The sequence below is a fragment of the Chaetura pelagica genome, unplaced genomic scaffold (genome assembly GCF_000747805.2).
Source record: "Chaetura pelagica isolate M959 unplaced genomic scaffold, ChaPel_1.0 scaffold999, whole genome shotgun sequence".
Taxonomy (NCBI): domain Eukaryota; kingdom Metazoa; phylum Chordata; class Aves; order Apodiformes; family Apodidae; genus Chaetura; species Chaetura pelagica.
This window is the reverse complement of record NW_009954607.1, coordinates 148,640-164,971: the sequence shown is the minus strand read 5'-3', so window position 1 is coordinate 164,971 and position 16,332 is coordinate 148,640. Positions and strand designations below refer to the sequence as shown.

Genomic DNA, 16,332 nt, shown 5'->3' with positions numbered 1-16,332 from the left:
ACACACACCTGCCACAAAGAGCCTGGAGCTTTTTGATCCATGATGTCCTGTTTCCCAGGTCACTGAAGCCATTTGGCAGCACTGCCTGCTCGAGACTAGAGTAACAACCCTCTGCCTCCTGCTCCCTCAGGACAATTGTCACCAAGCCTCTCCCAGAGATGAACACCAAGATCACCACAAGACAGTGTCAGCCCTGGCCAGTGCTGCTGCTGCACAGCCTCCTGCTCCAGCTGTGGCTCTACAAGACCTGAAGACATGATGGGGTTTCTTTACAATCTAAACCTTTTCAGGACCACCTGAAAATAAAATTTGTTTATACCAGCTATAACAGGCACTTATTATTGGCCATTGTTTTTCTTAAAAAAAAACCTCCCAGTTTTTTAAACTACTTGGTGACAAAAGATTTTTCTGCTGCTGCAAAGAAGCTCAAAGCTTCAACACCTTCTGAGGAAGCAATCACTCCAATGGAACCAACTGCCCCCAAAAGCCATTTGCAGACTTAAGGAGAAGCCAATCCAAAGCTTATCTTGGGATCCAAGCAGATTCCTTGGTTCCCACTTCAGCAGCATCCCAAAAGACTTGTTCATTCACAGCTCTTTCACAAGACAATCAAGACACACTGTGGTGCTCACAAGTTTGTGCCTTAGCACAGCCCTAAGAAACAAGAACAGGAGTTGTAAGAGCCATTGAATAAAAGTATTTATTTTAACATGTTTGCAGAGCCACACATATAAAGCTCTCACCGTATCTGTGACCAAATTACCCTTTTACCTCCTATCTACACATGTAAAACATTTAATTATTTACTTGCACTACACAATAAAGTAGGTCTGATGTCCAGGCACCGTTACTCATCCTATCAGTATTTTCGCTTCGTTACTATGAAGGTTTGAAGGTCGAAATTGCTTTCAGAAGCTGATTTGCATATTAAATAGTCAAAGGTAATTCTTCCAAGAGGAAATCCATATCACCAAGCTGTTGCTAGTTATAATAAAATACTAAATGGCATGGGAACACTCTTAAAGTGCGTTACTGCATCTAAATAAATAGCAGCATTTATGCCTCTTCAAAACAGAGGCCCTGACGAGGAAGGGACAGAGACCAGAAGTTTTTTGCACTATAAAAAGCTGAAAAAATATGCAAGGCAAAAGCCTTGTGTCATTAGTTTATAAAGATACAGCTTAACAGGGGCTTCCATACACCCCAGGCAGAAGGTGTTCTTCACAAGTCCAGATGACACAATGGCAGAACCCCCCAGGATCTACTGAAACATTCACACCCACACTTCTTTGGGATTGGAACAAGTGTCTCCCATGTAACCCCTGCCTAGCACAGGGCACCATAAAAAGATAAGCCTGTAGGGATAAGAGAGCAGTTGATCAAGCTTATCACTGGCAGCAGATAATACATCAGTCTGATCAAACCCAGAGGATCCCAGCACAGCAGCACGGGAGGCTCATGGTTTTCTTCGCCTAAAAAGAAAATAAAAGAATAGCCAGAAAGAACTTTGGGGTTTCACACAGCAGCCTCCTTAGCAGCCTCCCTGCTCATCCTGTCTGCATGTGCCATGTGCCTCCTATGCTAAGAAACACTACAATGAGCACAAGTAAAAATTAAAAAGCTTATTTATCAAGAAACAGTTTGACTTTCCTTTTATTTAACAGCCTTTAACAGTTTTATTTCAATTATTTAACTTGTGTAAATAAATAAAAGCTCCAACTCACTATGCAGGCAAACTAAAGGAGTTAGTATAACATGACAAGGCTGTAGCAAGGCTGCAAGCAGAAGCAGCCACCCTGAGCTGGGCCCAGTTTCCAGGAAGAGATGTCATAAAGTGCATGCTAGCATGATGAAAGGCACGCTTATCACCTTATCTGAGGGGGGAATTACTGATTTCAGATACTCTCCAAAATACCCTTCCACCACAGCTCTAAACTGTTGGATTCCAAATGCAATGTTAAGTTGATTTTTGACTTCACAGAAACATCTCTAAGTCTCCAGCCCCCCCTCTTGCCTGTACACACGTCCTTCAGAACAACACATCTCCTTCCCTGAGCTGGACAGAGGTACTGGCAGTGCAGTGGAAGCCCCATCTCCAAGTGGGCCAAATCTGGATCTTGAATTCTGTTCTGCAACAGCTGGTTTAGCCAGACTGAAGCATTTCTTTTGTTGGTGAAATGTTTTGTTAGACGTGCTTAGAGGCTCCTACAGATTTGGCCTGTCAGCAGTTTCTAACACTAAATAAGCCTCCTAATCTTACAGCATTAGAGGTGTGCACCCCAATCCCAGAGTGGGAGGGGCAGCAAAGTCAAGGGGGCTAGAAAAGAGTTCTCTGACTGTAGATGTTACTAGGAAAGAGAACAATATGCCAGCTACAAAGGAGAGGTGCACTTACTTGGGCTGAGCATGATGCTGGAACCCAGGTCCAAGAGCTGATCCTGCCCTCATCTCCACTGCCACAGAACACTGAGAAGACACAGAAGATCAGTTTTGTTGCTAACCCTCACCCAGCGATCAGCATTACCCCAAACTCTCATTCAGATCAAGCAGGAGAGCTCTCACTCCTTCCTTTAGAGCTTACTCTGGTTTCTACATCAGTCCATTCCGAGTCTGCAGCATCTTCAGGTGGGTCAGGATGGGGAGGGGAAGATCTTCGCTTTCGACTGAAAGAGAAGTATGTGGGGGGAAGAGTTACAAGTGTCATGTGTTCTGGCAGATCCTCACACACACTGTATGCTTTCTAAAGAAATACTCTGCTTAAAAGCAGCTACAGTATTTACAAGCCTCTCTGAGTTACTTTTATTTAGACACAACTCCCTGTACAACCCTTTGGGCCAGGAGTGGTTACACACACACACACCATTGGAGTGACATCTCCAGCAGGCTCAGAACCTACAGTCAGGACCACAACTCACCCAGTTGGAGATTCTTGCTTCAAGGTCTCTATTTCTGTGAACTGCACAGCCTGTCCACCACCCCTGGTTTTGAAAACATCCCCCTGGAAACCAAAAGCAGTTAACAATGTCCAGTCACTAGATCAGCACGGTGGCTGGATAAGTTTTCACATAAGAACTTGAGAGCTCACAAGTGTCATTTCCTTGCAGGCGAGCGGCCAGCAAGCACATGTGCACAAATGCACTCTCCCCCATTTTGTCTTCCCTTATTCTACACAGGACAATAAAGAATGAACCACCTGCCCTGCTACACAAGATGCCCACAGAGCAGTCACTCCGATGACACGGATTCCTATATGACAATGATGACCATATAATTCCACAGAAATCACCTCACAGACCTAGTTTCAACAGTCCCATTCCACAGCAGGAAGCACAAATATGTCATCAGCTATGCAAGACTTTGCTTTTGGAAACACTGCTGGAACCTACAAGGTCACCTGGCAGTGGTGAGGGCCTCTTTAAACTCAAAAAGAAAAGAGACAATACCAGAAGGCCTGTGACTGCAGGAAAAATGAACCATAAGCTACAGCTTCCAAAGAGCTCTGTCTGCCTTAGGAGAGCACAGTCAATACTTTGGGACACCAGCACTACCAGTGCCCCGAGCCTAGGCTGTCTCACCAGTTTGCTTGTCAGTTGACTACCAGAAATTACATCCTGGAGCATTGGAGCATCCATCACTGCAGCAAGTTTACTCTGCTGGTGGAAATCAAACATAATTACAACAAGACTGACTCCACAAGATTAGCTGCAGCCACAAGTCTAAGAAACTCTCACTACAAAAAGATTATTGCATTTCAATAGAGGAAGAAAAAAAACAACAACCTAGTTACTTTCAAAGCAAACCATGACCGAGACAAACCAGCCTGTAGTGGTTTATATGAAGTAATGACAAGTTTAAAGAGAAGTATTTTCAAACAAAAAGCTCTCTTGAATCCAACTGCACAACACTTTCCAATCCAGCTCCTCAGCAGATGGAGTCAGACATGCCCTTTTGTCAGCCCGGGACACACACACGTTGCCAGGAGGCTCTGACAGGGTCATCACAAGGTTCCCACTTTACCTTGATGAGTTTGGTCTCAATCTCCCCATCAGAGGCCAGCTCCTGGTGCGTCAGCATGTACTTGTCACACTTGGCCAGTGCCTTTTCACTGGCAGCTGCTACCGTGATGGCATGAGGGACGAGGGGCTGCAGGACTGTGTCAGTGGGCAGGTTAGAGGGTGGTTTGTGATCCACCCATCGCTCCCCAGCCGAGCGCGACCGTCTGTGTCTGAGGCGAACGGGAGGCGCGTTCTGAGCGGGGCGGAGAGAATCAGGAGAAATCAGCACACAGCAAATCTCTGAGGACAGCAGCAGAGGTGAGCTTGGCAGGGCTGGTTAAGATGTTAGACTGTTTTGGTATGAAGACCAAAGCTGGGTTCCTACAGTGCTTTCAGAGCGCACCATTACCCAGAGCCTTGTTTATAAACTAACGACTGGAGCATTTCTGTGCCAATTCCTATTTCTTGCAAATTGTAGCAAAGTCTTATCCAATCTCTTGCTATTCCATACCCAGTGAAGTTACCTCCAGGAGGACATCCCTATCTCGGGTAATGCTCCCTCCTTAGTTTCCAAATCAGATTGCTAGGAACACATTAACCAACCAGAAAAGACATTTGTTTCCATGGATCCACTCATGGATCAAAATGCATTTCTGAGGTAGCAAAGCAAGCAGACCAAGGATGGATTTCCAACACCTCTAAAGGATCCAGGGCCTCTTCACACAGATGAGTAAAGAGAGCAGAGGAAACATCCCCTGTGCTACTGCTCTCTTCTGAACTCAGCTGTTGGAAATCCATGAGAAGTGACTGAAATTCATGTATTTTCATTTTGCGAGCGTGAACATCACTGTCAAGTTGCTCAGGAAAATCAGAACATTCTGGGAACTTGTTTAAAAACCTGGGTCCCTTCAAGATCTTTGAATGGGCTTTTGAAAGAGTCTTTGCAGACTGTTCTGTTTACACACTAATTTGAGAGACCTCTGAATCCTGGTGAGGTTACACAACCCAAAGCTATGAATGCAAATTGTATCAACCCTGTTTTCAGGCAATGAGCATCAGTTAGGATTTCTTTGTCCAATGCACACAAGATTGTCTGTGCCCTTTGCAGATAAACCTCTTACAAGTCTAAAGCAGTTCTTGAAAATTAAACATATAAAGGGAAATGTGGCTTTCTGAAAAAGTCTTCCATTAAAATACTTTAGAAGAGAATGTCAATATTTTTTTTCCTCCTCCTGCTTTTAGAGGGCAAGTACTTGTTTCCATTGATGTTGTTTTTTTTTAATTCTGCCAAGCTGCCCTAGGACTTCCAAGGACAGGGTGTGCTACTGCTTACAAGTGTGTCCCTGACTTCCAAGGGCCAGCAAGGGACACACATCTTGAAAACACTCAAAAATGACCAAGACCACAATAACTTTCCTCCTCTTGAGAGGCTGGGGTTGTACAACCCTTTGATTTACATGAGCCACTGTGACAGTTACAGGCCACCACCCATACAAACATTTGCACTTAGCTTAATGAGGAAAAAAAGCCTCCCACATGTAAGCAAAGCTCCCAGTTTTTAAGCAGACATGACAATTAGGGAAGACTATTCTAAAATACTTAGTGAACAGTCACACAAGTGAGATGATTGTCCAAGCACTATTTCCAGCAGATGCTTGCAGGCATGGAACATAAGACCACCTTTTAAGTTGCCCAAACAGCCTATGGTAAATTGCCAGGAGCAAGATAGACTTGAGGAGACAGACAAGCTAAAACACAGGGACATTCATAGCTAGAAAAGTCTAGCTAGATCAGAGTCCCTTACAAGTGCTATCTCTGCACCAGCAAGACAAAAACAGCTCCCGAGGAGTTTCTAAACATCAAGATAAGCAGTCGAAGAGCAGGAGTGGTGAGACTCAACTTAGAAGCTGTCTGTTCTACAAGAAACACATGTAGGGGAACACTCCAACCTGTGTTAGGGGAGCTCAGTGTGAGAGCAGTTGTAATTTGTAACGAGCTTTTGAGCCAGACTAAGCAACACTAGGTTAAGCTTTTGAGAGGAGCAGCACTAACCCTGCAGCATTGATCCTCTTCTAGTTCTAGCTCATCTCTATGCCTGGGAACCTCAACGATTCCAGTCCAGCACATCCCTCGCCTTCTGTCTGAAGTCTTACAGTCTCTACTTTGTTCTGCTTCTTGTTGTCTAATCCTTGCATGAGAAGTGCCACTGGTCTGCTTGTGCCAAGGGGTTTTCTGCTCCCATTCCAGAACACTGGATGCCACAGAAATGCTGCTACAAGAATTAGAACGTCTGTGTCCCTGCGGGTTGCTCACAAGCTGCTGGACCTGAGCAATACAGTTACTAGGAGGCTAGAAAGAACAGCAAAGAAGTTAGTGAACACACAGAACTGTCAACTTGTAAGGCAGTAAAACAGTGAACACTGACAATGTGCAGAGTGCCAATTCAGCTATTCAAGCTTCTGGAGAGGCATTGTGTTGCAGTGACAGCATTAGGAATCAGGTATTCCTCCAATAGGAGTAGCATGAAAAGGTAGGAGCACAAATAAAAGAACACTGATCAATACAACAGGAGACAAAAGCAAGTTCAAGTTATTAAACTTGGAGAACTGTCCTCTAGACAATAAAGAGAACTGGCCTGCACTTTAATTCATTCTTATAATATACTTTTCCCCTATGTTAAGTAGTGTTTCAAAGGCAACTTACAGGTACTGGTGAAGGAGACATTGGTCTCTGAACAGCCTTCTCTCGGTCTCTCTCCCGTGAGGGCCTCTCTGGCTTTTCATTCTTTGGTTCAGTAACAATGGCCTTCAGTTGCTTCAGTTTTTCATCTTTGACCCAAAGTTTGTTCTGCATCTCCAGCTGCTTTGCTGCTACACGTCGCTCCTACACCAACAAGTGAGGAAACTCATTAAGTACCTTCCACAAGATCACCTCTCAATGCGCTACCAACCCACAGAAAAATTCTAGACATTAAATAGTGACACAGCACTTGAGAGCTGCTCTAGCTGCATCAAATGTCCTTGAGGAATTTATTGTACCACACTGCATTTATAACAGTTACGCTTAAAGTGTCTGTTCAAGCCTATAAATAAAAGTCAAACACTTCTCCATTCTTGATGCTCCTACAATATTAAAAAAAAAAAACACAACAAGCTCAAAAACAAGGCCCCCACAGCATTGCTCCATTATGCACTTCCAATAGATATGCTAGTGGACTTACACACTCCTTCTCCCATTTCATGGTGGTTTCTGCCACCATGCCTTGCAGCCGGGCCTCCAGCCTTCGCTTGTCAGAAGCCTGACGCTGCAGTTTCTGGCTCTGGCTTTCCAGCTCTTGCTGAAGATTTCGCTTGTCTTCTTCATAAATGGTTGCAGTTTTCTCTAAAATCTCAATCTGGAGAAAGAAAGGAAGGATGGAACAACAATGGTTCTTAGCAGCACAACCATCTAAGCCCAGAATTGCCAGGTCTATTTGGTTGTTAATGCACACTGGAATATATTAGCTGTTGTACAAACACCCCCAGATGAACACATCACATTTGAAAAGGTTTCAGATATTTTACAACTTTCTTCCAAGTTGCTCATCTTAAGGTATTAAGGGAAATCTCACTTGACAAGAAAGACAAAAAGCTAAAGAAGTGCAGTAAAGCTCCCCACAAAATACATTTAATCTTTTTTCTACTATCCCTCTTGCAAGTTCTGATGTCAAGAAGCTTTCCAAATGGTAACAGAAAATGCATTTTGTGCCCAGCTCTAGGCAATGAAAACTGACCTTGTATTCCAAAGTTTTAACTTTCTTCTCCAGGCGTTCCAGCTCCATCTTCTGTCCTGCTATTGTTTTCTCTTTTTCACACAGTTTTCCTTGAATATAGGTTTCCTTGGATATAACACTGGAGTCAAATTCTTGCAGCTTGGTTTTAAATGAAAGCGCTGCAAGAGAATCAATAGATTTCATCTTCTCCCTGTCTCCCCTAACATCAAAAGCAGTTCTGCTTTTTAACCCTACCAGCTGTTCCATTGCCTCAAAAACGTTTGTTTTTTCAAATGATCAATCTAGACAAGATACTTCTTTCCTGAAGAAGAGATGCCTTCAGTAGTAATAAGAGTGCCAAAAACCTAGCTCCACAGTGATGTTCCAATTCTTACCCTTTTTGGCAAGCTCCTCTGACAACATTTGTCGCAGTTTATGGCGTTGTTCCAGGACTTCAATAAGCTTTGGAAGTGTTTGATCATCATGAGGATCCAATAGCTCACAGGAAGGCAGTGGAGGAAAGGGCTGCAAAATCATTTCTGTATCAGATTGCTCTTCTGTTTCTGTAAGAATTAAAGCCAAGGAAGCCTGTCGGTGAGCTACAGAACAGCACCTTTTGACAACGCCCACGGCCCACAGATCCTTCAGCCCACAGATCCACAAAGCAGCCAGGATAATTAAATGAGAACTAGGAGTTTTCAGGAGAGGACAGTGTTGAGAAAAGATTCAATGTGACATTCTCGACTCATTGCTTTGTAATACCCTCCAGGCAACTCCTGATTCCTCAGGTAGGCTCTAAGCATCTAACAACATGAAAGGATCATTCCTAGCACAATTTCCTTTCAGGAGTTGCAATAATGCAAGCATAAATTCAACTCCTCATTAGTAACAGAATGACTTACCCTGAGATTTACACTGCAACTGGGCTTATACTCCCAGTAGGGCTGCACTATCACAGAATCATGGACTGGTTTGGTTGAGAAGAGAACTTAAAAGACCATCCAGTCCCACCCCTTGCCATGGGCAGGGACACCTCCCACCAGGCCCGGTTGCTCCAAGCCCCATCCAACCTGCCCTTCAACACTGCCAGGGATGGGGCAGCCACAGCTTCCCTGGGCAACCTGGGCCAGGGTCTCACCACCCTCACACTAAGTATTTTCCTAATGTCCAACGTAAATCTCCCCTCTTCTAGTTTAAAGCCATTACCTCTTATCCTATTGCTATGTGCCCTTGTCAAAAGTCCCTCCTCAGCTTGTGTGTGTTTTGTATGTTACTTCCTCTTGAGCCTCTTAAAATTACATTCTTAATAAGCATTCCCATTTTTAGCCTATGGAAAGGGCAGTACCTACTGCAGAGAAGGCTCACAACTAACAGGGAAGTGAAGCTCCTTTTGCACTTCCAAGGCCCAAATAACTTGTGTTAAAAGAGCCTTCTACTCATAGCAGAAAACAAACCCTGTGCTGTAACCACCTAGGATTGTGGCACTTACCTCCAGGAATGGGGCCACCCCGCATCTCCAGCTTCCGTGAGAGCTCCTCCTGGAAGGCCTGGTTCCTGAAGCGCCGGCCCGGCGTGAGGCCACAGAGGGGCCTGTCCACAGGCCTGGCAACCTCCACCTCCTGGGTCATCTCTGCAAAGCGCATGACTTGCTGCAGGAGAACAAGAGCAGGGGGAGTGAGCAACAAAGCCAGCAGCAGCCAACAGAGGTTTGAAAGCATCAAGCTGTAACCTCACACAGTTCTCAACTAGATAGCTTGTGATTCTCAAGTGGAGCCTCCAGAAACCTTCCCCTGAACACTTCCTGACCTCAGCCCCCAGGGAACCACAAACCCAACTGTGGGCATTGCTGGAGCACCTGCAAGTACTGCCACAGTAAGGATTCAGCCCCTCAAGGTAGCCATTTGGGCTTCTGTAAAGAGAATCCTTTCTCATTTTACAGGCAAGGAACAGTTGTCATTTTTAAGAGGAAAAATAATACTTGAAGAGCACATTTCATGTAACTGCCTTGGTTGGAAAAAGTCCTTCAAGATCATCAAGTCCAACCACTAACCTAACACTGCCAAGTCCTTAACTAAACCACATCCCTAAGTATTATGTCTATACAACTCTTAAAATGCCTCCAGGAATGGGGACTCCACCACTTCCCTGGGTAGCCTGTTCCGATGTCTGATAACCCTTTTGGTGAAGAAGTTCTTCCTAACAACCGATCTAAACCTCTCCAACTCCAACATTTCCTCTTGTCCTATCACTTGTAACTTCATTGAAAAGAATTCATTTGCCCTACAATATTATGCCTGATTACCTGAAGTGTCCAAGCAACAAAAATTATTGTTCCTCTCATCTACTAAAGGAGCACAAGAATTCAGTGACAAACATGAAAAAAAGGAGGGAATGAGGTAAAATAAGAAATTACCAAGCTTTCCTCATAGTCCTCAGCCTTAGGATTAACACACACAATCATACGCACTTTTCCTTCACCATCAAAATAGTTCTTGAAGAGATGAGTCAGTTTAGAATCTCTGTAGGGAACCATCTGAAAATAAAGTACATGAAAGCTCTAGTAAGCTTACACCAGACCTTCATCAAACCAAAAGATAATTAGATCATGGGTTACATACCTTATTTGTTCCATACATCTGATTTTCTCGTAGAACTTCAATGCATGTTCTTAATGTCATTAGTGACTGATTAATATTACCTTAAAGACAAAAACCCCTGTAATCAGCTATTTGGATCATGTTCCAAAGTTATTCAGCAGTTTAAGGATAAATTGCTTGCACTTAAGTGGTATTTGTTACAGATAACTTCTCTAATTAACTGAATTATCAGAATAGGTGCTACTAGCAGCTTCTGGTTTCCAAACTGGGGGATTTCAGGTCATCAGATCAGACAACTGAACCCTGTAACAGAATGCTGCAGTTCTAGGACATCTCTACTAGCAGACAAGACTAATCTGAGCACATAAAACAACCAGGCTGTCTAAAGGTGCCACATACCTGCTTCTCGCAACCTGCTCCCCTCGGCTTTTGTTCTATTAGTTCTTTCACTCCCAGCCAGATCAACCAAGGAGAGCTGGCTCAGCATGATCTGTTCTTTCTCCTGTCACAGAGAACAAACTGTGTTAGGATGATTATCAGCTCTATATTCCTTTTGATGGGGTGGGGGGAACACCCCAGGCCCCAAACCTAAACCAGCATGCATGCTTAAAAAGAATACTTGTTGCACCTTCAAATAAAGCCTGAGGGTGTATTATAGCCTTTGCATGAAGAAACTGTGCACCACTAGCTTCTTCTATGAAGAAGCAGATCCCTTTTGTCTTGGGACACAAGACAAATAGATACCACAACCAGTCACTCAGATCCTCCAAGTTTTAGATTTGTAAGTTTTTGCCCCAAAACAGAGGTAAAGAATAAAGGAATGAGCAGCTTGGTACTCCATTTTAGTGCTCTACTTTCATTACAAAAATAAGACCTATTCTGTCAAAGACTAGAAATGTAGCAATTTTTATTTTCTTCAAAATGAAATGGCCAGTGAGGAAGATCCTTGTGCTCAAGGCACAGTGACAGTTTCAGGAGGCTGTGCTGAAAGACCCACCCCTTCTCCACCTACACACACAAGCATACATGCCCAGAACTCACCTGTAGCACATTATCTCCATCTGCATCCAGGGGGGCCTGGGCCAACTTTATGATGAAAACACTGTGGGAGCGACTGGACTCGCAGTTCAGCTGCGTGTTGGCAATGCGCCGCTTCTTCTGGCCTGTCCAGGAGAACAAACACAGCCTCACCCCACTGAACAGACCTGGGAAAGCCCATGCTCTTCCCAGCCTGGCAGTGTAAAGGATTTCCCAGCTGGACTGGATTTGAGAAGTCACAGTCTTGAGATCTACCTCTCCAGAAGACTTCAAAAGCTTCTTCTGTAGATTTCACCTCAACTTCCGTGCACCCCATGACATACATGTTGTGATTCTGGTCCTCACGGAGCAGTTTGGATTGTGGGGGTCTTCAGGACAGGGAGGAAATAAAATAAAGGCACCAACATTGAGTGGATTTTTATGCAAACAAACCATTCAGCAGTGCAAGTTTTCTTCTAAGTACAAAATTCAGGCTGAATATGTCAAATTAGCCACAGAGCAGATGGAAGAGGAGCTACAAGTACATGGACACATTCAGCCAAGATTAGTTACACTTCAGCTACTGCTTTAATTTAGAAGCTACATTTAATTGCAATTCTTACTGCAAATCATGGGTTTGGGTGGCAGCTATTGTTTTTCTACATGCACACAGAAGCAAGATGGCTTCAGCAGTGCTCTATATTCACTAGTAAAGCAAGAGGACACAGGGAGCCAGCCCGAGTTTATTATCTTCTTCTACTGAAAGAAAATGTTACTTTTCAATGATGGGAATAAAATGCTTATGCACATACATAAAGTCACCATTTCGCACAGGAGTGTTGCAATTGTTCCACCTACCAAAAAAAACAGGGTTAAAAAAATATTAAAGTCATTCAGCTTGTGCTCAGAATCCCTTTATATATAACACACTGGCTTCCACAAACAGAAATAATCCAAGATTCTTCCTAGGTTGATTTTTTTGGACATAAGCACCATACTAAACCAAATTATTGTGCTCTTCTTTAAAAAAAGCATTCACAGACATTCAAACCCTTTTCACATCAGTACCCTGGAGACAGATCTGGATGTTTCAGGGCAGTGGCTTGTTTTGCTCTACTTAGTCTTTGTACATCAGCCAACTCTTTAATTACCACATGTACTAATGGATATGGGTAGGCTTTTTTTTAATGGATTTTGAATTTTTAAAATATAAAGCTGAAGTTGCAAACTGGTTTTTCTGAAGGTCTCAAGATTTACAGATTTTAAAAATCAGCCAAGCACTCCCCTTTCCAAAAAATACCCAGAATTTCATTTATGAGACTGTTCAATTCTGTTTCTTTGGAAATTACTGACATCAAGTGAAATAATCCACAAACTTGCTTTAACTGTAAAGCAACAACAAATCACTTTCACCCACTACATTGTTTCCAGGCCAAAAAGAAAAATTAGCTTACTCTTCAAGGTGCAGTCATCTGCTAGGAACACTGCTCACAGAATAGCATCAATAGGCTTAGAATCCCAGTGGGATACACCACACTGCCTAACAAGTTAAATATCTGCTTATCACTCAATCCCCCATCATAATGAGGAAGGGAGCACCAAGTCTCAGCAGCAACAGAACAACTCCCAGCACGTGGCACCCTCCAGTACTACTGTCTGGACTCCTTGGCCATCCCCTTCCTCATGTGACTTTTTAAAGTGATTCCCATGAATTGAGCCAGACTTGCCAAGACTACAGCCACAAAAACATTCTGTAGTTCCCACAAAAGTGTAACTGAAGTAGGAGCAATGGGATTCAAACTAACTTTGGTTTTATAGGCTCAAAGGGAGCTTCCTCCAAGAGGTCATATATATAGTTGTTGTAGATCTCAATATAGGAGACGAAGACACTGTAGACATTGTCCTCATCAACTTCTTCCACCTTGCAGTGATCTTGCACATTGATCATGTCAGCAAACTCGGGGTCAATTTGTCGCCTGCAGAACACAGAGGAAGTGATTGTAGGGGAGCACCCACCACCAGCTGACACAGCAGACAGTGGCTGCAGCTGAAGAGCAGCTCCACTCACAGGCACTGCAATTCGAGCCTGGAATCACTCCCATGAGCAACTAATGGCAACACATCCAGTCACATGAGATTTAAAAAAGCATTTGCAAAAGTTTAAACAGATAAACTTTCATCTGACACTGATGTACTGGCCTGCAGTATGAAATGCCTTACTAAATTCCTGGACAGTCAGCATTTCTGTCCTCCATCCAAGATTCCTGGACAGTCAGTATTTCTGTCCTCCATCCAGCTCTCTCACTATTTTGCAAACTATCCCAAGTTCACAGAATTCCTACTCAATGAAGTCACAGCATTTTACTCTGGGGTTAACAGGTAAACATACACTGCTGTTGCCTGATTCTAAGTCATCTTAATAATTATCCAATTGCTCAAACCACATGAAATACACTAACTTCCCATTCATATTTTTCTTACCTTTTATTCAGGGAAGGATAAAGAGGCCAAGGGTAAGTTCAAACCACACTAACACAACAACATTTATATTAAGTAAATTCATCCTGCATGTTACACTAGTGACTTACTTGCCAGATGGAGTTTTTAGAACAGGCATGGCATCTCTCTTCTGGCGCTCTAACAGAGCATCCACTTCACACTGAACATCCACACCATTCTTGTCATCCAGCTTAAAAACCTGAGCAGTGCACAGAGGTTGTTGGACAATATCATGACAGACACTAGACAGCATGAGGTATTGACCAGCAAAAGAAATCATTTGACCAAGCTATCTAGGAACACCATGCCCCTCATTAAGGCTCAGCCTGCTGGCTAACACAAAGTAGATCTGAGAGAAAACAGGTATTTCCAGGATTCTATAAAAGCTACCAAGGAAAAGCCATCCAGTATTGTAGCAAACTCCAGAGAAGTTTGACCAGAAGGAAAGTTTGATATCATCTCCTATGTTAATGTAGATATGGTTTCCTGTGGCTTTTTTGTCTTGTGGCTGGATCTCATTCCATACCTCAGAAAGCTTCCTCTCTTATTTTTTATCATTTTAAAGAAAGCCAATTAAAGAATGAGCAACAACTGCAAGTAAGCCAGACCATACATCTTCACAATGTCCCCTCCCTGCAGGTGTTTGAGGGCAGGCTGGACCAGGCTCTAAGCAACCTAGTCTAGTGGGAGGTGTCCCTGTCCATGCAGAAGGGTTGGAACTAGATAATCTTCAAAGGTCCCTTCCAACCCAAACCATTCTATGATTCCATGAAAAGTCTGTCCCAGCTACCATGCCTGCCTCCTTAGCCCTGTTCTTCAGATCTTTTTCTGGTTGGTTTCCTTATTACAATGCACCAGTAACAGGAGTTAGGCTGTCAGTAGGGTGGAGAACTCCAAGCAAAACTACTCACAAACCGCTTGGCCTGGAAGGGTCCTATGCTGTTGAAGATCATGTCCAAGCAGCGGGGGAGAAGTCCTCCATCCCCAGGAGACCCAGTCATGGTGTGTGTCTTCCCGCTGCCTGTCACACCATATGTGAAGAGGAGACCTGGGAGGGACAGGAAAGGCAGGTCGTCACACTTGCTGTCTCAAAAAAGTTGCTATAATCACACAATCTGTCTTTCTAGACTCATATGTATTTGGAAAAGACAATTAATCCTTCTGAACAGTGAGCAGTAACTATTGCAGCCCACCAAGAGCCAGGTTTAGAAGTAATTAAAAGCAAAAGCAGCTTCCAGGGATGCTGAGCTACAACTGTTCCAGTTGTTTTACTCAGACAAGCTAAGAACCTTGGAGACATGAAATCCTAGCAACACAAACCCCCACAGGACAGCCACACAGAGGGGTGGCACAGGACAAGCACTCACCATTTTTCCCCCGAATGAGATCTTCCACCAGAGGTTTGGCCACCACATCAAAAAGCTGCTTCTGAGCAACAAGGGTGCCAAACACTTCCTTGAACGAATACTGCGTCTGCAGAAAAGGAGACACACCATCCCTGTCCACAAGCCCATTGCTTCAAAACCCTTCACTGTTTCATACCTTAGAACCACTCCCCATCAGTCCTCCAGAGGGATAAAAGCTCTACTTTAGGATTAAACCAGTGCTTGGGCAGGTGTTCCAATGTAACTATTCTGAGAACAAGATGTGTACAATGCCTCATTGTCACAGAGCTGGGGCCCAGAAATACCCAGATGGATCACCAAGCCTGCCCTCCAGGGCAAGAAATCTCACCCCTCACAGCTTTGAGCTCAAATGCCTGTTTGAGCTCCCACCATCACCAGCACTCAGCAAAGGAACACCCACAACAGCCTAAGCTGAGTTGTACCAGCATTTAATAATTTTAAGCCTCTTTCCAGTTTAGCCTCAGTTTCCAGTAATCTGTTTTCAATATATATATATTTAAATGAATCTGATAACTTTCAATCAAAACACCTGTATATGTAAACATTTGAATTTTAAGTCTTAGAGCAAAGGTTTGTTTACCAAACTTTTAACTAAATCTTTGCCTATCTTAGTGAAGCCTCTGAAGATCACGTTATAGATTTCCTATCAGAACTGCCCCATACTGCAATCAGTAACAAATCATTCTACCATCCCAACTAACACTAATTCTTTAACTCTCAGAAGCACCATCACCTTGTCTCATTTTGAGTTCCTCTGCTGGGAACCTGCAGTTCAAATCAGGGTCAGTGCTGCACTGCTCCTAGTTCTCTGCACAAGCCCTAAACCCTGTCCTAGGAAACACTTGTACTGATCGCTGAGCTGAGCTGCTCCCTGACCTGCTCTCTACCTTCCCACACTTCTTGTCAGCCCACCACTTCATGTGGGTAACCTACAGCTTTCCCACACACACATTATTAAAACAGGGAAATGTGGGGGTTTTTTGCCCAACTTCAGTTGCAGGCAACTCAACCATGAACTCATTTGTGTCTGGTTTAGCTTGGAGCCCATTTCTTTCAATTAGCCCTAC

General features: G+C 43.7%; 1 protein-coding gene across 1 annotated transcript in view; it reads right to left on the bottom strand.

Moving 5' to 3' along the window:
* Window positions 1-686: 686 nt before the first annotated feature.
* The window catches only part of KIF23 (kinesin family member 23), a 36,564-nt gene continuing 20,918 nt past the window's right edge, over window positions 687-16,332 (bottom strand). The window contains 20 exon segments of the mRNA XM_010005449.1: window positions 687-1,472; window positions 2,396-2,466; window positions 2,582-2,663; window positions 2,916-2,998; window positions 4,018-4,248; window positions 6,699-6,878; window positions 7,216-7,389; window positions 7,768-7,925; window positions 8,142-8,309; window positions 9,236-9,395; window positions 10,160-10,279; window positions 10,365-10,444; window positions 10,743-10,845; window positions 11,385-11,506; window positions 11,637-11,749; window positions 12,173-12,214; window positions 13,166-13,336; window positions 13,949-14,058; window positions 14,771-14,907; window positions 15,227-15,332. Coding sequence (XP_010003751.1) covers window positions 1,457-1,472; window positions 2,396-2,466; window positions 2,582-2,663; window positions 2,916-2,998; window positions 4,018-4,248; window positions 6,699-6,878; window positions 7,216-7,389; window positions 7,768-7,925; window positions 8,142-8,309; window positions 9,236-9,395; window positions 10,160-10,279; window positions 10,365-10,444; window positions 10,743-10,845; window positions 11,385-11,506; window positions 11,637-11,749; window positions 12,173-12,214; window positions 13,166-13,336; window positions 13,949-14,058; window positions 14,771-14,907; window positions 15,227-15,332 — 2,427 coding nt within the window. The 3' untranslated portion in view covers window positions 687-1,456.